General features: G+C 43.4%; 2 protein-coding genes across 6 annotated transcripts in view; one reads left to right on the forward strand and one right to left on the reverse strand.

Moving 5' to 3' along the window:
• The window catches only part of Ociad2 (OCIA domain containing 2), an 844,164-nt gene that overhangs the window by 597,412 nt on the left and 224,337 nt on the right, over positions 1 to 22,415 (forward strand). The window lies entirely within an intron of this gene.
• The window catches only part of Dcun1d4 (defective in cullin neddylation 1 domain containing 4), a 75,431-nt gene continuing 65,600 nt past the window's right edge, over positions 12,585 to 22,415 (reverse strand). For 4 of the 5 annotated variants that reach the window (XM_051198362.1, XM_051198366.1, XM_051198363.1 and 1 more), the window contains 3 exons: positions 17,859 to 17,963; positions 16,064 to 16,166; positions 12,585 to 15,809 (listed from right to left, as the gene is read on the reverse strand). In XM_051198362.1, the coding sequence (XP_051054319.1) occupies positions 15,754 to 15,809; positions 16,064 to 16,166; positions 17,859 to 17,963 (264 nt within the window). In that variant the 3' untranslated portion in view covers positions 12,585 to 15,753. The remainder of the gene's footprint in view (positions 15,810 to 16,063; positions 16,167 to 17,858; positions 17,964 to 22,415) is intronic. The other variant, XM_051198364.1, reaches the window with a different exon arrangement.

Below are 22,415 nucleotides of genomic sequence, written 5' to 3' on the forward strand. Positions count from 1 at the left end.
ACCAGGGTCAGACTCCTGTGTTAGCCTTCAAAGAGCCCTTTCATTTATTGGAACTAAAGATAATGGTGCAAGCTCTGAGCATGCCCATCATTTTAGCCTCCTGTCCTCACTTTAATCTATATGACCTTAACCCAAGTAGGCTTAAGAACAGATGGACCCCTGTAAGAACATGTGTAGGGCCCCTGGATGATATCCTTAGGCTTCCTTTGCTGGAGGGAAACGCTGCTATAGGTGGTAAATCTTCCTCTGCTCTGTTTTTCATCTCTGCTTTGCCCTCACTGAGATGGAAACCATCCTTGGTTCCAGCAGTATCAGAAAAGAGCCCAGATCATAAAGAGAATCTGAGTCAACTCCTGAAGAAACATATGTTACAAGCTAAGGAAGTACTGGCTCTTGTACACTTGCCATGTCTAAGCCTCTGCTTTATAGAATTGATGATTTAAGAAAAGAAAAGAAAAAAGAAGGAAATTGGGCTTGGTTGTTACACCAATGTTAGGGCATTCTTAAAATTTGTTGTTGCATAATTAAATTGCACGAGATGAGCTATAAGTAGCAGGTCTTGTGTGTTGAGATCATTCCCGGGCAATGTTTATAAGAGACTGTGACTTTGGTCAAGCTTCATTCCAGAGAATAAACGTTCAGCTATCTGCTGTTGCCCAACTGTTACCTGGATTGGAAGCAGAGTTCTCAACCAGCCAGGCACCACCAGCAGGCTGAGCCAGGTCCCGCTTATGGATGTCTTCTCTCATAGAACGTTCTCTAAGTAAATGCTTCCAGAAACATGAGATCATGCAAAGAAATGAGTCAAAATAACCTGGTGACAGTCCATCATCTAGCAAACTCCTTGGGCACCTTTGATTCAGTTTCTTAGATAATCATCTGAAGAAGTCTTTAGCTTTCACCTACTGGAAGATAAACCAACCAAGTGGATGTGAAGAATGTTATTAATGTCTTAGACTGGGAGAAAGTGTCCAAATCTATAACACTAGTTCCCACATTCCTGCACTGATCCAGCAGCACATGGGATGAACAAGGGTGAAAAGCAGACAGTCCTTAATTTCATATTCCCAAATATATGGACCAATAAAAAGCTCAGGCCAGAAGAAACAGTGTGGGGAATTTGCACAGAGGAAAGTCTGATAGTGAAACTTCCCTCTTCTCAACAGGTGTCTCTCTGTGTGTGTATGTCTGTCTATGTATATCTGTGTGTGTCTATGTGTGTTTGTTTGTCTGTATATGTCTGTGTGCATCTTTATGTGGGTCTCTCTGTGTGTATATATGTCTCTGTCTCTCTGTCTCTCTCTCTCTCTGTGTATGTATGTGTGTGTGTGTATCAATGCCCAATTCATGCACCTAAAAGCTGGAGGAGGACTCACTCTGAAGTCTGGGGTGGAATAGGACTAACTACATAGTTTGAGCTGTCCCAAAGCTCACAGCTATCTTCCTGTCTCAAGCTCCCAGGTGCTGGGATTCTGGATGGGAACCACCATACTTGTGTCTTTTCCTTTATTTGGTAAACACAGCAGACTGCATGCCTTTTCAAAAGTTAAACCAAGTTTTCATTCTTAGAACAAACCTAATTTGATGATCTTTCTATTTTCGCCCAATTTAATTTTATAACATTTTGCCAAAGGTTTCTGTACCTATGTTCACCAAACAGAACAAAACAAATGGGCCAAGCCCTGGGCATGCCAGTCTTTCTTATATAGTTCTTAGCTTATGCCAGCACTCTCAAAAAGTACTTCAGAAAATTAGAGTTTTTGCCTTCTTAACTGTTAGACTTTGTTGCTGAGGTCAGCAGGCCTGGGTGTCTTTCCTCTATTGTATTTTGTGGGCAGATCTTGGTGTTATCTTACTATTTTAGCTAGGGTTACTATTGCAGTGATGAAACACCATGCCCTAAGCAAGTTGGGAAGGAAAGGGTTTTTTTCTGCTTATGTTTCACACTACCTCCATGTGGGTACTTGTTTCCTATTTACTTTTTTTTTAGTTTTCTGTATTTCATCCTATACAAGATCTCCCTATAGTCCAGGAGTCAAGTCAGCCATGAAGATGGCCCCCAAAAAGGAACCTGATGGCCTTGTGGCATCAGCTCTGTTCAGGTGCATGACTATAGAGTGCTCTTTTACCTTAGCACACCATCCCCATGATAACTTCCCATAGCTTTGAAAGAATACTACCTCTATTCATGTTTACTCCAAATTCATAAGACTAGCTTTGGATTCTTAGTATCAGAGCCCTGAGTCATGGATGGTCTTTGTGATGTTTTCTCAAATTTCCAACGAGACAGAGCTGAATGTTGGCACTCAGCCAACAGAGGCAGGAGGGTATGGTCACCATAGCTGATAAGTCTGAGCAACAACCACAATAGTCTTACCATGTTGACTTAGAACTAGCTAGATGGTCATGATATGCCAGAAATTAAATAGTTAGGAAGCCTGACAAATCATTGTTTGTTCTATGCAAGTAAGAAAAGTTCTGGGGGGAGTGAACGGAGATCTAACATAAATTGTAAAAGTCATTATCATGATCAACTTCCAGACTTGAGCCCGTTTACAGACTGAAAACCCCTCAAATGAAAGGGACTCTAGGTTTTATTAAGGACCCCAGTAAACTGCCCCAAATTTATACTGCGAGCTTCCCCATAGTGGCTCTATAATCCTTATAAAGATAACTGTGCCCTGGGGAAAGGGAAACAAAGCTTTGGCAAATGGCAACATACATGCTCTGAGCTGATACGAGTCCAGGAGAATCCCTGTGTCATTATGGGTCACCAGTGAGAGAACTTAAGTGGTCCATGGGTCTTGGAGAATGATAGTGGATTATCATAAGCTTAACCAGGCAGTAACTCCAGTTGCAGCTGCTGATTCAGACAAGGCTTCACTGACTGAGCAATTTAGTTCATCCCCTGGTAGCTGATACGAGTGTATTGGCTCAACAGATGTCTTTCCTCATCCCTGACAAAGATGCACAAGAAAGCAGAATATTTAACCTGCTAGGCCAGCAGCATCTTCTCTACACAACTCAAGCTGTGTCATAAATGGTTAAAAGGGTCCTTAACCACCTTTCTTTCCCATAAGATCACATTGATCCATTACATTGATGACATCATGCTGACTGGACACCACAGGCAATTTTTTGTTTGTTTGTTTTTTGAGACTGGGATTCCCTGTGCAGCCTTGGCTGTCCTGGAACTCACTCTGTAGACCAGGCTGGCCTCAAACTCAGAGATCCATCCACCTCTGCCTCCTGAGTACTGGGATTGAAGGCATGCATCACCACTGTCCAGAGGAAAGTATTGTAATGGGAAGCTAGAGAAATGGCTCCGTGGACAACAGTGTTTGCTGTGAAAGCAAGAAGACCTGAGTTCAAATGCCCAGCAACCACATAAAAGCTGAGCATGGCCACATACACCTGTAAGTTCAGTGTTAGAGAGCAGAGACAGGTGGGTCCTGGGAACTTTCTGGCCAGCCAGCTGTAGTGATATACTGTTTATGATCTAATAAAGATAGTCATAGAAGCTGGACGGTGATGGCACACAACTTCAACTCCAGGACTCAGGAAACAGAGGCCAATGGATCTCTGTGAGTCCCAGGCCACCCAGGGCTACATGAGAGTGAATAAGTTTAAAAGAGAAACAGAACTCATGCCTTTAATCCCAGCACTAGAGAGATATATAAAATAGGAGCACAGTCTCGGAGCTGGCATTCAGACTTATGCAATTAGTTTCTAGCCACGTTGAACACAGGATCCCTCCCCCAGCCTTGGTAGAAGTAAGAGCTCTCTAGTGACCTGGCTGCTTTGCTTCATTAATCTTCAGCTTGAAGCCTAATATCTGTCTCTGGGTTTTTATTATTCATGTTACAGCCAGCATAGCCAAAATGACAAGCTTCAGGGTCAGTGAGAGAGCCTGTCTTAATAAATAAATAAATGAATAAATAAATAAAATGTAGAGCAACAGAGGATGACACTCAGTGTCCTCTGGCACTTACTGGCACATGAATATATGAATATAACACTCTCACACACACACACACACACACACACACAGAGAGAGAGAGAGAGAGAGAGAGAGAGAGAGAGAGAGAGAGAGATTTTAACAACTCCATTGGCAACACACTTGCATGCCAGAAGTTACAAAACAAACCCAGCAGATTTGGGAGGCTTCCTCCCACACATGAAATTTGGAGGGTTCCAGTGGTGCAGGCCTGGTTGAGATGCTCCTCTGTGGCTGAAGATAAGCTGTTGCATCTGGTACTTTCTATGTGGGACTCTCTTAGAGGACCCACACTGGATTGGTGATGGAACATGTTCTTCATTGGGTAAATTACTCTTGTTGACTTGCCAGGTGACTCAAGGCTATTAGTTTTGCATGAGGTAACGTCCAAAACACAAGAAGATTCTGTCTGTAATGGATCTGGGATATTGTGGCGGCTACTCTGCTTCTTGGACTGTTTGTGACCCAATGTGATAGCTATTCCCAATGTCAACTTGACTACATCTGGAATTAACCATGCCTGTGAGGAATTTCTTTTTGGATGATTGAATTATTTGAAGTGAGAAGATCCACCTTAAACCTGGACCATACCTTCTGGCTGGCATTCTATATAAATGACACGGAAGAACAGATTACTTGCTTTATTTTCTCCCCCTCACTGGCAAATTCACTCCTTCATGGGTATTAGAGCCTACTTCTTCAGGATTCGGACTCATACTGAAGACCAGATAGGACATCCAGCCATGTGGAGTGAACAACTACTGAATTCTTGGATTTTCCATTGGTAAACAGACATTATTGGACTAGCTAGACCACAGTCTGTAAGTCACTATAATAATTCCATGTGTGTGTGTGTGCGTGTATGTGCATGCATACGTGTGTCTGTATCTGTCTGTCTATATGTATGTGCATTCATTCTATCAGCTTTGTTCCTCTAGAGAACCTTCTGCAAAAACATGCTATTTGTAGTGGCAGGCAAGAATGTTGTTCAGACTCTTGGCAAGCCCTGTTTGGGAGTCAGCATGAGCCTTTGGGATTTTGAGAAAGACCCTGCTATCTTCTACAGGTCTTATGAAATACCTCTTGAGCAACCACATGGCCCAAGAACACACTGAATCCTTACCTCTGGGCACTAAGTTACTATAAGATCTGCACTGCCCCCCATGAACTGGGTGTTGGCTGATCCTCCAGACCATAAAGCTGAGCATGCACCCTGATACCTCACCATCAAACAGAAGTGGAATGTATGAGATCAGGCCTGAGCAGACCTGGAAGGCATACGGAAATCATGTAAAGACGCGGCGGGTGTCCATGGGTCTCTCTCCTGCTGCTTCCTCTCTCCCAGGGACTCATGGAGGAGTTCCCCTGCTGTCTACTGACAGTGGAACAGAGAGTCAGCTCTTCTTTATAAAGAGCTCTTTGTAATGTGCAGGGCCCACCTTAAAGAAGGCAGTCGCAGACTCATGGTCCTTCCTGGAACATCTCTGAACAGATACAGGGAAGGGGTACAGGGAAATCCTCCCGGTTCTTCAAAAGGGACACTTACCAGACATGTAGTTACATGAAGTATGACTAATAACTTAGCTGGGTGATCAGAGACTTGGGAGTAACAAGATTATAAAGTTGGAGACAAAGAAATGGATGGGCGGACCCCAACTTATGTACATCCTGGATGAATGTTGATTAAAGGTGACCTTGTCACAGGAAGATTTGACGAATCAGGTGACTTATGAAAGAACAATACTTTGCAGAGCTCGGACAAGGTTCTTCACAAGGCTATACATGCTCTAAGTCAGCGGTGCTATTTTCTGAAAGTCAGGCTTCATGGGTCCAGGAGTCAAGGGCTGGGGAAGGGAGCGGCATCATTCACTAAAACCTGCTATGACTCACTTGCTAAATGTGCTTCTTCTGTCTGTAACCTTTGCTCTGCTGGCCAAGAAAAGGAAAAATGTTCCCACTGGAAGGCAGAACAATGGTTGCATTGAGCTAGAAGTTAAGGCTGCTGCTGTTGGCCATTTTGGAACTTTCACACCTGTGAATTGACAAAAGGGATTACAGGTGGCTTAGGGTTACTGACACTTGTCAAGGAGAAACTGCACTCATTTCTTCGCAATGGTGGGAACACATTCAGTAAATTCAATAAGGAAGGCCCATGGCTGCACTTATTTTGCTGAGCGATGAGTTTCTTGGTTGCATGTGCATGTGCCTCTGTTGGGGAGCGAGACATTCTGTAAGTGTGCACAAAAAAACTCCACAGCAGAGGCAAGGAAAGCGGGTCTAGAAGACAGGAGATCCTTTAGGCATTATGTCTTATGAGACAGAATCTGGGGCTGTAGCTCACTTGGAAAAGCCCTTGCCTGGTATGCACAAGGCCCTGGGTTCAATCTCAGCACAACAAGATTTGGGCATGATTGTGCACACCTGTAATGGCAGCACTTGAGAACTGGAGACAGAAGGATCCCAAGTTCGAAGTCATCTGCTACATGGTGCGTTTGAGGCCAAATGTAGGCTCCATGAGACCCTATCTCAAGGGAAAAAAAAAAAAGAATAAATAACAATTTTAAAGTGGGAGAAAGAGGAAAACTGTGATAGTCCAATCCAATGCTGAAGAGCTTCAGGGATGGAGATCTGCATCACTCTCCCAGGTAAATAGCTATGACTGATATGTTCACTGGAGGCAAAAGAGATACAGCACGAGTAATAGAAAAGGTAGTTTTAAATGTCATGTGTAACCACACGACCAGTCACAGATATGAGGGCTGTAACTGTCCCCAGGGTTTCCTCCCCACTGTCACAAATGTGTGTATATATGCAGTCTTATTAGTTAAGGCTTATATAACAAAGCACAATAGAGCAAGTGCCTTATAAGCAATAAAGGCACTTCTCACAGCTCTGTAGACAGCAAGTAACAATGTCAGAGTACTGGGCACACTCAGATTCCACAGGGCATCTTTTCCAGACTGCGCACTGCCAATGTCTCCTTGATTTCTCCAAAGGCAGAAAGAAAACTTGGGAGTCTTTCTTACAAAGATGCTAATCCTTTCGTGACCCACTTATCTCCTAATGCCTTCATACTAGGACTTGGGATTCCAACATTCAAAGTAGGGGGCAGACACTAAATCAATCATCAATCAATCAATCAATCAATCAATTACTCAATCTCTCTTCCCCTCCCTCTTTTCCCTCCCTCTCACTGTCCCTCTCCCCACTTCTCCTTTTTCTTAGTCCTGTACCTTGTAACAAATGTGATGCTTATAATACTTACGCATTAATTTCATACCTAGTATTTAAGTCATGGCATATACCAAGGAGAGTAGTTACTATAGGTTTTTTTATATGGCATTCTGGAACATTCAGGGAGAGAAGGAAGAGTGGGTAAGAAAGGCTCAACAGAAGAAAGAGGAGACTTCTGTAAAGGGCATATGAGGTACTTAATGAACCAAGATTACCCATTTCAAACTTCCTAGCTCCTGACAGATATCTGCAGCATCTAACTTTCCCACCAAACAGGAATGAAGAGAAATCTCAGCTTCCCAATGATTCAGATAAAGGGCTTATCTTTAAAAAAAAAAAAAAAAGTTAGATTCTGTGTTGGAAAAAGAATTTTTTTCTGCTAGAAAAGATGTTTATCCTTACAATACTGATGACTGCTGGCGGCAAACACCAGCTAGATGTCCTATAATTTAATTTTGACACTATTTCTTAGAGATAGCATCAGATCCCATAGTTGGAACTCTGTCCCCAGGATTCTATCCTTGACTTCCAAGTGTCAGTCATGAGCTCTGGGTGTTTTACTAGTGTTTTTAATTGGCTGGCTACTAAATAGGTTTACACACACACACACACACACACACACACACACACACACACACACACACACACACCCTGCTCCATGAGTTAATTTGTGTAAGTTCACAGAACTTGGGGATACACTCCTATTTACCAGTTTAATATAAAGGATGCTACAAAGGACACAAGTGAAATGGTAGGGGTATGGAGTTCCCAGGCCCTCTCTGGGACCACTACACCCAAGTAACCCCCATATGCTCAGGTGTTGAGAAGCTCCTGTCCTTTGGATTTGGCTGGGCATCAATGAGGCATGGGGATCTGCATTGAAATGTGACAGGAGAAGTACATGACATAGCATTCATTAGTGGGCTGGACTGAAGCACAGCAAGGCATGCCCAGATTCTTCTTGATCTCTGGGATGCCATTCTTCTCTCCAGGTTGTGGGGAAGCACTGCTCTAGAAGGAATATGCCTACTACTATCAGACCTAGACAGTTAAGAAGTACCATAGCTAACCCACGACCAAGAGGAAGGAGGAAGTGCTTCCATGACTTGAGTAAGAGATGTTCTAGCTCAAATGGCCTACCTTTGGGAGGGCTTATTCAAGAACCATGCACAACCCCCCCCCCAAAAAAAAACTAAACATCTCCCTCTTAACCCCATTTTCTCTGTATTCTTCCTAAAATGTTACAAGACAGTCAGTGAGACCAGTATAAAGAGTATTGTCTGCTTGGCTAGTTTCTCTTCTAAAACCAGCTGCCATGTCAGGAAGCCACCAACTACACTCAACTACATCCAGGCTGCAAACTAACTAGAAACCTAGACCTGCAAGTGTTCATATGACCTTCGAGGAGACTCCATATACATTCTCCACTTTCCCTCTACCTACACAGTAGGATGTCTCAGCTGAGCTGAGTCAGTGTCCTTCTGGTCTACCATGGGCTAGTGGTTCACGACCACTGTGGTGGTTTGTCTGAGAAATGCCCCATAGTCTCAGACATTTAAACACCTGGTTTCCAATTGGTGGTGCTGTTTGGGGAGGATTAGATGAGGAGAGCTTGCTTGAGGAAAGTACATCACTTGGGTGTGAGCTTTGAGATCATATAACCTCATCCCACTCCCAGTTCTGTTTCATTTTTATAGTTAGGAATGTGACCTTTTGGCATCCTGCTTTGGTCACATGACTGCCCATTGCCATGTCTCCCTGTCCCAATGAACTCTTAGACCTCTGGAGCCATAAGCCCAAATAAACTCTTTTACCCATGAGATACTTTTGGTCACGATATTTTATCACAGTAACAGAAAATAATAAACCCTGATTTAAGACTTTGTCCTCAGAGGTCCTCTCATTCCTGTTTGCTGACTTTCTGCTTTTTGGACCCTTTTATTCCCTCTTACCAATTTCTCATGGAGATTCTGCCCACCACACAACCGAGAGTCTAAAAATCATCCTGGAGGTAGAAGAGTAGATGTAAAGGGCTCATGGGCACTGAGACATGAAGAAGAGGCTACCAGGAGGTGTGGTATTTCACTCACAGTTTCAGACTATCAAAGGATTGCAGCCTCACCCAACCCTCACTCTCAGTATGGAATACAGAAGGGCCACCACAGGTCAAAGAACAGAAATGAAAGAAAACAGTGTGGCTTGGGAAGGCGGCCCGATTTTCAGGGATACAAGTTCATTGGTAATAGGGATAGCTGCAGCTTTCTCTTCACAAATTCATTCTAATTTCCAAAGAACACAAGTTTGTCACCTTAGAACTTCAAACTGGGTCAATCCCAAGATGTCACCATTACAATGTTATTAAAGGAGAAACACCCAGACTTTTGTTGTTTTTTTCCAGGGTGCCTTCGAGGGAGTTTCTTTGAGCATTAAACACATTTCTTTTTGTAGTTGGGGCTTTTACTTGCTCTTTACAATTTTTCAATTATTTTCAGCTTTTGGTTTTCAGTTTCCAATCTTTAGCATGGCCTACATAGCATGACTTGTAAAAACCTGCTTCTTGTAAAGTGATTGGAGATTAAATGCCAGGCATGAATTCAAACCAGGAAAAAATTAAACTTTCCTGCCAAAAGTAGTATGTGTGACCTTGTTGGGTGGTCCTCTGACTCACAAGCTGTGGGTGGGACCAGGAAGTCCAGGGTTCATGTCCACATGGGTCATTTGTTGTCTTTCTGGTTGTCAGAACTAACTGCAAAGACAAATCATTTCTAATGGAACTGGGAACACTCTTCTTTGAATTTCTGCATAGAAGTTAATTTTTATACAAGGACTTGGAGATACAAGAAAAGTTTCATATGGAGTAACACACACACACACACACACACACACACACACACACACACACACACGCATGCACGCACAGTTACAACATGCATGAATTGTGCACCATGCCTGTTAGTCACAAACAGATCATGCAGTGCCAGCTTTCCTTATTTCTGTAACCCTGGGTTTGACCCAATGTTCATCTATTTGTTTAAAAAAAAATTATTAAAGAATTATTATCTGTGTATGAGTGTTCATGCACCATGTGCATGTTTGGTCTGGTGCCTGTAGAGGCCTGAAGAAATCAGATCCCCTAGAGCTGGTGTTAAAGACTATTGTGAACTACCATGTGGGTGTCAAGAATTGAACCTGGTCTCTGGAAGAGCAGCTACTGCTCTTAACCCCTGAGCCATCTCTCCAGCCTTGTTTTTCTCTCTCTCAAACTCTCTCAAACAGGGTCTCAAAACTGTAGCCCAGGCTGGCCTAAAACTCAGGGCAATCCTGCCTCAGCTGCCTAAGTGCTTAGCGGCCTGCATACCACTATGCCCAGTCATAAAACCTCTACAACAGTGCTTCTCGACCTTCCTAATGCTGCAACCCTTTCGGTTTCTCATGTTGTAGTGACCCCACGATCATAAAATTATTTTTGTTTCTACATCATAACTGTGATTTTTGCTGCTGTCATGAATTGTAAATATTTTTGAAGATAGGTTTGCCAAAGGGGTTGTGACCCACAGGTTGAAAACCATTGCTCGAGAATGGCTCTTGTGTATGGTGCTGTAACCAAGGCCTTGTGCATGCTGGGCAAGTACCCTATCTCCAAGCTCTATCTTCAGCACCAATTTTTATGCCACATCCCACCCCAAGTTCTTTTGGCCTAAAATGTCCTTGAGGACCACCTCATAACTTTCTTCCATCTGTAGGTCTGCAGTGCACCTCAGCTGGTCTGACTGGTCCTTGCTTGACAAATTTTCCCATTTACTTTGGTCCAATCACACTGTTGGAAAACTCTGTGGACTTCTCTCCATGTGGATACACTGTCCAAGGGTCTACTACCAGATAACATACTGAACACTTCTCTACTGGCCACACCTCAGGCTCATGCCCTCTGGAAGCATGTACCTACCCATGCTCCTTCCCATTATTTCTTTGTATGTCTACTTGCTATCTTCTCTCCTGGGTGTCTGGGAAAATACTTTCTTGAGCCTTAGTTTTTGGGCCAAATGATAGTGGAAAGAACCATGTATGTCACCGATTTCAAGATTGCAGCTGGATTCACTTCTTGGCCATTTTGCTATTTTCTCTTTCCCTGAAGTTTATGAGATCCCAAAAGCTTCCTGGCCTTTCTTTTGATTTTCCAACATAGGATTTCTCCATGTAGCTTTCTAGACCATGCTGGCCAGAAAACTCACAGAGATCCCCGTCTCTGCCTCCCCACAGAGCTGGGATTAAAGGCTGCGCCACCACAGCCCACCTCTTGCCCTTTCTTCCTGGATTATTTTACATGCTGGTAGTGCTTTACCAGACCAGAAACTCCAGCTTGCTTCCTTCTACATACACTTCCTAGTCCTCTAGGATGTGTCAAAGGCCTATCCTCAGCTCACATTCTAATACAGGATAGAGTGGAAAGCAGGCTGATACCAATAGCTTACCTGAATAGTACCCTTGGGGGTAGTAAAATGGCCATTACTGCCTAGCTCTTGGCCCACATATTACCATTTAATGTTTAGAAACACACCCAGACTGCAGCAAATTGTTCTGCCATCACAATTTGGCGAAGAGTGTTCACACTGCTCTTGCCAAGACATTTAAGACACTCTGTGTGGAAATATTAAAAGAAAGCAATGAAGCATGGTAAATACTTTGTTTTCAGACAGGGTCTCACTGCATGCCCCTGGCTGCTCCATAGGTCCCTAGCTGGTCTCGAACTCACTATGCTGCCCTCTGCTTCTGACTTTGGAACGCTGGGACTAAAGGTCAACTATAATTCTTATCCTTGGATAGAAAATAAAGTACCTAAAAAGAGATCACTATTGATACAATTAGGGAAATTTTAACTCTGTGTATCAGGTAACATTACCATTGTTAAAAAATCTTGAGTGTGACCACTGTAGAGTGTGACCACTATATAGACTACACCCTCACACACACACACGTGCACAAGCACACAGAGTGTTAGAGATTACATCTTATTCTAAAATGTGTGTGATGTGTTACAATGCAATTCATTCTCAAATGATTCAGAAAGTGACATAAACAGAGAATATTTCTCTCTCCCCTCCCTTGCTCTCTCTCTTACACACACACACACACACACACACACACACACACACACGGAGTGGGACAGGAAGTATGTCCAAGTAACAGAAATACACATGTTCAGTACATTACTTTTGCATTTTCCCCTGTACCTGTAAACATTTAATAGAAAAGGCTGAGAGAAAGCAAATGGACTAAAAAGAAAAAAGTACTTCAAGGCTACCCTAAAATGGTTTGGGCAGAGAAACCAAGAGACAAAGAACCCAAACATCAGTTCTGAAACCAAACACAAATATTTATTTATGGGATATCATTTTACATCAGTTCCATTAGAACCTAAACCAGTTTGCTGTGCTCAAGTTGGGTGGCATAACAGTATTTTAGTTAAGCTGGGAGTCACAGGACTTGCACACTTTTATGAATGTAATGCAAATACTGACGACACAAGGCATTCACAGTTATAGGCTGGCTACTGTTCATTTCACAGCAACGCCCGATAGAAATTATTGTATGAAAAAAAAAACCCACATTTTGGTCTCATTTACAGATACCCAACACATCAGTTGGTCAATGAATTCTATACAATTTTATACAACTTATGAAAGGATAAAGGATAAGGCTTACAGAGGTATTTTAGCAGTTGTAAAAATAAAAACCAAGGGCACAAACTAAACTCTTAAAGCTTTCTGTATAGACTTGAAAAGTATGGTTCGGATGGAGACTCCGAGGCAACAGGAATCTGTTAAACCAGAATCTAGACGTTTGTCTAGTTAGACTTATAAATACTGAACTCAGAGTTCATGCTTCAAAAGAGGCTCGCCTAAGGCTACCATGGGTACCTGGGAAATCTACCCGGGTGGCTTCTAGCTAGCGCTGCGTAAACATCTACAAGAAGTATTCCCTAGCTAGAGGGCACTGCGATGCACTAAAACACAAGTGACGGGAGGAAAGGCGGATGGAGCTCAGGTAATAGAGACCCAAAGGCCCCAGCTTCTTCCAACGCTGGCCCTAAGTGCTCTTGGTGATCGTTCAACTTGCATAACTTGGCAATTCTTCAAGAAAAGGTGTCTTATGACTTGGTCTGACTCCCCTTAAAAATAGCTCAGCCAAAATGGAGAAAACCAAGGGCAAGCAGCAGTCACAGCAGTGTAGTTCTCGAGGCAGGCGAGAGGTTATGCTAAGTTCTATGATTCTCCCCTCTGGAATGCGGGCTTCCATACCATATCTCACAAAGGTTGTTACTTGAGTCTCTATCATCAGAACGTTTGAGGTGGGTGAAATCTAATTTCTCACCCTGGTGACGACCCTTGATTCCCAGATTCGCCGTGCTTAAGTGTTCAAAACATTCTCCAGATTCTCACACAATGTTTAAAATGGTCCCATCTATGAGCCACCTTTGCACTGAGGCAATCAACAGTTGATCCAACTCGAGATTCTTTAACCGTGGGTACACCTGAAAAGGGACACCATCCACAGAGCCTCCCCTGCCTGCCTGCCAGTCCCCACTGTCACGCACCTGTGTGCATTGGAATCCCCGTCACACAGCAGTCTCAACAGCTATGCTTTCCCAGGAAGTTTACATTGTGTTGAGATATTAATTTGTAAGTGAGACTACACACAAGGGATGATGATTTAAGTATGCTAAAGCAATATTGAACTGTTTTTTTGGGTTTTTTTGTTTTGTTTTGTTTTTTTAACTTCTGGTTTATTTCACAGCAAACCAAACCTCATTATTTGGTAGATGAAGGCAAGTACTTGCATTCTACCACATCGTGATTTTGTATATGCACGCACACGATATATACATACAACACTTCTGTCTTTGGTGGTTCAATCAGGGAATGAAATAATATGACAATCGCAACACTCTGAAAAGAAACTGTTACAACAGTGATCATGGGTGGCATTGTTTGTGTGCTTCACTCATTCAATGCCATTTAAGGTTCCCATTTAATGTAGAAGGCTTTCTTTTGTGGCCAATAATCCCATCTTCCAAGTCATCACCTGCCCGGGCAGGCATGGTCTTACCGCATTATACCATTCACCCGGCAAACAAGCCATTATTAGCTCTTCATTGGGTTCAATCTTTAGATAAGTTTTCACAAACTTCAGGGACTGAGTGAGTCATAGCACCAAATAACTGGGAAAAAGCCTGTTAACTATACACTTCCTCAAGAGGGGCAAGGCAAACAAATTAAAAAATTAAAAAAATAAGACATAAAATACAAACCTAGAAACACCATTGTGTTGGCTCTAGTTTTCTTATCCACATAATGGCTATTACCCTTCTGAACACGTGACTCAGGGAATGACAAGTGGCCCCTCTGGGAAAGGTCCCAATGTGAACAGGATTAGCTCAATGCTGGTTTTGAGTCCACTGCCTGCAATGGACATGTTGCCAGGAAATGCCTAGCACAGAAGAAACAAAGACAGAAAACAAAATCTCTCTCACTTGTGGTCTTAAAAAACAAAAACCAAAAAAACTGTGGGAGATTACAGACACCATGAAAGAGTAACTGAAAACTCAAGACACAGCTAAAAGTGCTTTGCAGTTATAAACCGCCAGCAAACCAGTAGGCTCATGGGGGTGGCAAAGGACATTTAACTCACAGTGGCACAGAGCTTCCGCAGACCCAACACTGCTAGAGGAACACAAAGGGGGGAACAGCAAAAAGGTTTATGGAAACTTAAGCTTCAACTTAAAACTTAAGCAATTTTAATTTGTTCACTTGTACCTATGGCCAAGCTACCAACAGTGTTGACATTAAAAAAATGTAGAAAATAATAGTAATAATAATAATAAACCCATAAACCTATATATACCTTTGTGTTAGAGATGCTTTGTAGCATGTTATATGTCTGTGTGCTCAAATAGTTGTGTTTTTTTTTATCACTTTAAAATACCAAGTCATATTTGGCATATGCCACTGTAAGTCATGACTCCTACTTCTTCCAGAAGTTGGCCTCTTACGCAATGAGGTTAATTCTGGCAATATTTGCTCATGGGGGACAGTTATAACATTTTCTGAAATGCTACATTTGAGACCAAATAAAGTATAATTGGTTCGTTTCAAAAAGAAAAGGGACTAGAAATATGCCACAAAATTATTTTTACAATACATTTTTGCAGAAATAATCTCTAGGTGAAGCTTTTCATTTTATACACATATACAAAATTGAAACAGCAATGTACACATAATCACAGTGAGGACGTTGGCCAATTCGCCAATCTGTAGTGTGAAAACGGGCTGCAGAGCAGCCTCCAAGAGAACAATGCTACACAGCAAGCAGAGCGGCCCATTCAATAGCAAACACCAAAACACCCCTGCAAGAGGGAGACAGTGCGAGAAAAGCAGCATGCGCTTCGATACAAACAGCAGTTTATGGCTAATGGGTGGCGTGACCGTGGTAACAGTGACTCTCTCGCTGCTATGCATAAAGTCCTAGGACATCTGTTTGTCTTTATACCATTCCACAAATTCATCCAACAGAACTGGCCCTGGAGATACGGAGAGAAGAAACAAAGTGAGGATGTTGCGGAGGCACAGTGTTCACCTAGCATGCATGGGGAGCTAGGGTCAACTGGAAGAGAGGGAGGGAAGAAGAGAGAGGGAGGAAGGCAGGGAGGGGGAGGGGCAAGAGGAGGGGTAAAAGAAAATGCATGGCTTGGTAGCTCTTCCCAGGGAGGAAGATGCAGGTGTGCAATGTACCAGGTCTGGGAGGAAGGAGGGATGACTCAGCACCCGTACTCACACGCTCCATCTTCATCATAGTTGCTGAGGTCCAGACTAATTGTTCTGCTGAACTCTAGCACATTGCACCACTGGTCTTTGTTTATCACTTTATATTTTGATTGCTGATGGGAGAAAGTAATATGGTTAAAGACACAAAATTAACAGGGGGGATGGTTACAGTTTCTACATGAACCAACTTAGGAAAGTTCATGTAGGGCTAACTCAATGGAAGCACCAGTCTAGAAAATGGTGAGACAGAGCAAGGGTAGAATTTAAAATGACAATGTTTCATTGCAACATCACTGTAAGGACACGCCTAAGGTAGTGGTGGTGTGTACTTACAGCAACACTGCAAAGATCAAATGAGAGGTACACAGTTTATATAAAGTACTTCGCCTAGTAGTTGGCACAAAGTAAGTGCTAAACAAGGGGTAGGTCTCAGCAACAACCCAATGCAACAGTCCTGCTCACTGCCAAGCTGCTTACTTGAAGTGCACACTTCAGGAGGCCGGCCACCTGGCGCCAGCGGCTCAGAGCTGGGAGCCCCTTCATGACTCTTATCACAGAAGAAACTGGGACAGTCATGAAGTGGTAGCTCTATCACTCTTAAACAAGAAATCTGATACAGATAGATAAACACAGTATCCTAGAGATTTAAATGTAAAATCCACAGCTAACTTTTTTTTTTTTTTGGTAAATCCTTATGGGGGGAAAAATAAAATCAAAAATAGTAAAATAATGTAAGTCTTTCTAAATGGGCAAAGAGTCAAGCAGATAGTTTTTGAGGATGCAGGCAAGAGAGAGGCTGGGATAGAAGGGCTGCTGCCTCCTTCTAAAGGAAAAAACACAAACTTATGCAAGAGCAAAGCATAGACTTTAACTTCTGAAGCATGAAAGCAAAACCAGTCTCAAAACAGCCAGTAGCATTCCTGGGACTGAGTACTCGTAGCCACATCTTTTAACCAAAGGTTCTTTCACCTGAAGGTTCAAATCCTACTAGACTCACTACATACAAGAACCCATTTCTACTCCTGTTCCGGTAGTGAGGGCTTATTTCAGTGATGGCCAGGGAAGCTGGGACAGATCCTAGGGAGAGCACCCCATTGCATCAGCATGTACTTATATTGATGATTTTTACTCCTGTTCTTACAGAGTGCCAGTTAATAGTTACAAGTGGTTTCTAATAACAGTCTTCAAAGGTTACACTGATGGCTAAGTATTCTGGACCACTACATAAAGCAAGTTGTAAAGAAAGATTGTTTCAAGGGGGAGTTGGAATTGGGCAAGGCAGAATTTTCTCAAAGATTCTACACTCATCCTTGAAAGCAAAGGCCATGTTTATAAGGGCTCCAGTACGGAGGAGGCCAGAGGAACACCTAATCCAGGACTCCCAGGTAGCCAAGCACTCTGCTAAGGACTTGGAGATGAAAGTCATTAAGAACAAATTACAAACTTGTTTTAGTGAGAGGCAGGTGGCTGATATTTAATGTTGGTTTAAAACTGGAAATTCATCTGAAAGAAAGTAAAACTTGACTGGGAGTCTAATACTAGTGGAGTCTCTACAAGGGGGCCGAGAAGAGAGGAGGGGCACTTGGGTGTTCATACACACACACTACTATTACACTACCTCCCCTCCCCAAAACACACACACACACACTCCAAGACACCCAGCTAGGACAGCAATCAGAGAACCATAATTCCTATGAGCAGAAAGTTACAACAAAGAAAGAAAAAAATCACACAAAACAGTTAGATGAAATATGTGGTAGTTCTAAGCAAGCAAACATACATTTCATAAAGTAATAATTTGGTACCTCTAAGAACTGGTGAAAAACTGGAAAGAGGGGCCAGATTTTTCCTAATAACAGTCCCAACATGCACTTGGCAGTGTTTATGTCTAGGCTGCGCTGGTCCTTTTCCTGTTTAACAAATAAAAACAAGCGTAAGCCAGATGCTTCTAAATCACAAGCTCTAATAATCCACACATGTATTTCACTTCAGTGAGAAATTGGTAAATAGCTCATTTATTACACATCATAAAACTCTGAGGGGACTAAGGAAATGGCAGGCAAACACAAAGCAAAGCCTGACATTTGATTGTCACATATAAATTTGTTCTGAGGAAGAGTGTCGTGAATAACTTTACCCTAGTGCCAAATCCATTATGTAGCAGCATCTACAATCATTTCCTAGGCAAATAAGAACCATAACCTGCTTGCTTTGCATCATGATAATTACCAGAATTATAACTGCTGATCCAAATGCCCTCAGGTGAACTCAGTGGAGTCCAAGTGGTTTGGTTTGCTTTTTAGTGCTTAGGACCGGGTTTCCTCAGAGACTCATTTTTCCAACAGCTTTATTTCGTGTGGTAAATATTTTTCTTCTACCTAGACATATTGGAACTAAATTCAGCTCCTAGGAAGGGTTGAAGCCCCGGAGCATCTTTCCCCATTAGAAGACACATGCTCATTCACCTGGCTAGGGAAACAGGGTCTCTACCAACACACCTTACCTAGCGTGTGTCACATGTGACTCCTAGCACAGTGGCTAGTGACTATGTGAAACTAGGAAAAGGAACGTACGCACACACAAAGGAAGCTTATTCTACTTTTATTCGTAATTAAAGATTCTACTTCTCATTATATTTTTCTTACACATTTCCAGTCAGTTCCTATGGGGTGGGGAGGATGTGTTCTCGAACACAGGAGGCAAATTCACACATCCACAGCACTCCTTCATGTGGTCCATCAACTAGAGTGGAAATCTGCAAGAGGACTTTTCCACAAAACCGGGAGGTGCTTAGTTATCCCACTGCAGTAGAGCATCAGTGTTCACCTCAACACATTAAGGAACCACGTTGCAACCACCCTTGGCCACAAGCACCTTCTGACAGAAGCGCTGTTCAGTACACGGTGAAGAATTTCCTACCCAGGCCACCATCTTCAGGGGACTAAAAGTGACACAGCAATGTGAGGCTCACTCAACAAGCTGACAAGGGAAAAGGAGGCAGAGCAACTTGCCACTTAGGAGGGACATTCAAAGGGGCTTCCGGTCATAGCCAGTTAGTACAACCGCTGTTCATGAACAAGGGGCCTGGCCACCCTTGCCTGTTACCGGCTACATAGCCTGAGGCCTGGCGATGGAGGACGGCAATCCTGTTGCAGTGGATTCTTTCCACCTGGGGGTGGCATTCTCCTTTCTACAGTGGTCTCTGCCTATCCTTTGGCCGAGCAGATGATCCCATCATGTCTTGGCAGCATTCACTCTGCCCAGGAAAGAGGACTATAGCGGTGATCTAAAGAGCGGCCATCTTTCACCGATGTGCTGTAGGTATGCTGTATTTCCACTTTTGTGACCCACTGGGAAAGTGAATACGAGATATCACTTAGCCTGAAAAGTGGGTGTGGCAGATAGCAACAGCACACCCAGCCATGAAGCAAGCCATGATAAAATGATGGAAGTTACTGAGAAACACACATGGGACCACAAAATCTAGCCAAAGTCCATTTAGCAAAAGCCCATTCGGCACTGACTGCCCATGCTGGCACTCTAAAAAGCTCCCTTTTGCTGAGTCTATAGCCATTCGGTAGCCCCCAATAGCCATTCGGTAGCCCCCAAAGGTCTCATCTGGTCTTGAAATATATTGTGCCTTCTCTCATCATCAATAGCCTTGTCATACTGGATGTGAACTACAGCGACAAAAATAAAAAAGCTACAGAAGACCTGGACAGACTCGGAGCATTGCAGCCGCCTGACAAGCTCATGCTTGCGTGTGTTGGGCGCCCCCAGGCCAGAACATGGAGGGAAGGCAGGCAGGCATGAGACTCACACAGCTGGGCAGCACTTGCTCACTCCTGCTCTGCAGAGTGCAGCCAGCAGCTCCCAATCACTAACATCATCTTCTGCTTAGCCCTCACCACCTGATCAGTTCTTGATGACAACCAACAGCACACATGTGGCCAAAATGCAATGACCAAAGTGGTAAACATCCAAAAGCCCTGGGAAGAGCATGGTGGAGAAGGCCCACAGCAAACACCTCCTCATGCATTGAAACAGAGACTCCTGGTTCCTCTGACAGCAATGGTCCCTGCAGTCACACTCTGTGAGGGAGCTCCTGATTCACAGCAAATGATTCGGCCGGGATGCCAGCAGGCAGCCATCAGCATAAACGGGCTTTTCTTTTCCTTACAAGCTTTCAGATTCAAGGAACACAGCAGAGACATCCAAGAGCTCTTTGCAATAAATTAAAGTAGTACAGTAAGCATGGGCCTGGGAGCTACTGCTCCTGAACACAGAGAACAGAGGCAGACAGGCAGGGGGGAGCAGAAGCCAACATCCCTGAGACGGCCCTCAGTCACATCCCAGGAGGCACAGCAGGCCTGAAGGAGAAGCAAACACGCTCTTCTCTCCCCACCTAGCCTCCAGACCCAAATACTCAGAGCGCTAACTTTCTGATACAAAGAGAATAATTCTATGCCATTTTTCAAGTAAGTAACAGAAACAGCAGGTCTGATTGCCTGTCCACATGCTCACATGTGACAGGAGCCTGTCATCCTGAGAGGTCAAACACAGCAGGTGCACAGCAGCAGGCTTTTCAGCAACCCTCACCCTCAGGGACTTGGTCCAAGATGGTACACAGCCTGGAAGAATGCACTCTGAAGGCCAAAGACTGATACCGATGCCGGGGAGTAATCAGGTTTTGCTGAGACGGGATTGTTTAAGTGCCTCTGATTATGTTTGAGTACCTTTGGGCAGACCCTCTTGTAAGGCATGATAATTATTATTTTCGAGAGGCACAAAGGACTTACCAAAAACTGAAACAGAGACTCTAAAGGATGTAAAAGTAACTCCAACCTTACAAACAAAACAACAACAAAAAACAACCTTTAAAACTTTATCTGAATCCCCTAACTGATCCTGGTTGCTGTTTACCAGTTTTCAAGTTTTAATGGCTTGAGATTTAGATGGAAAAGAACAACCTGGGGTTATTAAACTTACAATGAAAACATAAAACCTTAAAAAAAAAAAAAAAAAAGAAGAAGAAGAAGTCCAAAGGTTTTAAGAGTCTTATTGGACTCAAAAAACCACAGAAGCAGCCATGACTCCTAAGGTGAATGATGGAAACCAGGTTACAAATTGGCATATGAAATCAAAGGCCAGAAGTAAAAACCAATCTCGTATGGCCTGGCCCTGGGGGAGGGGCAGCCCATCTTAGTGCAGCCAAGAAATAAATATGAACTGAAAACAGAGGGCTCAAAGACCTCAAATAAATTTTTGGTACAGTGGCTCAGTTTATGAAACTTAAAGGTATGACAACCCAGTTTTTTAATGGAAGGTTTTTTAAAAAAGGTACACACACAAAGGTCACAAAACCTGAGAAATACCCTCTGACTGGAAAAAATAAACTAAAAAGAACCACGCTCTTCGAACTGAGCCAACAACATTAACATGCAAGATCACAATGTTTGCAAGGCAAGTGAGCTCAATTTTGCCTGTAGCGGGCACTGCCTCCCTCCCTTACCACTGTGTCTGGTCAGGCTCTCAGCAAACAGTGGAGCTCTCCTGACACCTGTGTCAGAGAAGGACCCACGGCTACTTCAACTTCCGTGAATGAGAATGTGTTCCCACCTTTACGTTCAAAGACCCTTCAGTCCAGACAGACATCACTCTCATCTGCGAGACTCTCACACAGGACCTGGAGTGGCAGCTGGTGGCAGTGGAACCTGAAGGTCCACGCTCAGAGTTCTATTCGGACTCTAGGCCTGAGCACTTTACTCGAAGGTGCCTGCACCTTCCCTGGGCAGCATTAGGAGAGCTTGGCCTACAAAGATACTCACAAGACAACTAGCTGCACAGGAAACTGCTGAGCAAACTGAGTACCCACAGAGCAGCCCAAAGCTAAAACTACCCTGGTTTGGGGGGTTATGGACCTGAGAGTAGACGACGGTGTCATTCCCTCTCTCACCGAGGCCTAGCCTCTGTTTTCACTGCAATTTACAATGAAGTATTATAAGGGAAAACTACGGGGGTGGGGGCAGCTGTCGCAGTCTGTGTGTTGGGGCTTGTGCAGAAACCAGACAAATACATCAGTTAGTGAGAGTTTAGTGGAGATTAGAGAACAAAATTCTCACGTTGACAGCAGGTTCTGCTTAAGGTACAGGAAGAATTCTGTTGAGCACAAGACTTAGTGTAGCCTGTGGCATCCATAATCACTCACTGTTTGTTGTCTTTGGAAGAAGGTAATGCTGGCTGAGTGTAAACTCTTCAACTTCCCAAATCACTTCCTCGGAGCTGAGAAACAGCAGTGACTGACAGCTACTGTTGAACAGTGAGCAGACACCAAAATAAATCTGGTATCTAGCTAACTTGCC

This window comes from Phodopus roborovskii, unplaced genomic scaffold (assembly GCF_943737965.1).
Source record: "Phodopus roborovskii unplaced genomic scaffold, PHOROB, whole genome shotgun sequence".
In the NCBI taxonomy this organism is placed as follows: Eukaryota; Metazoa; Chordata; class Mammalia; order Rodentia; family Cricetidae; genus Phodopus; species Phodopus roborovskii.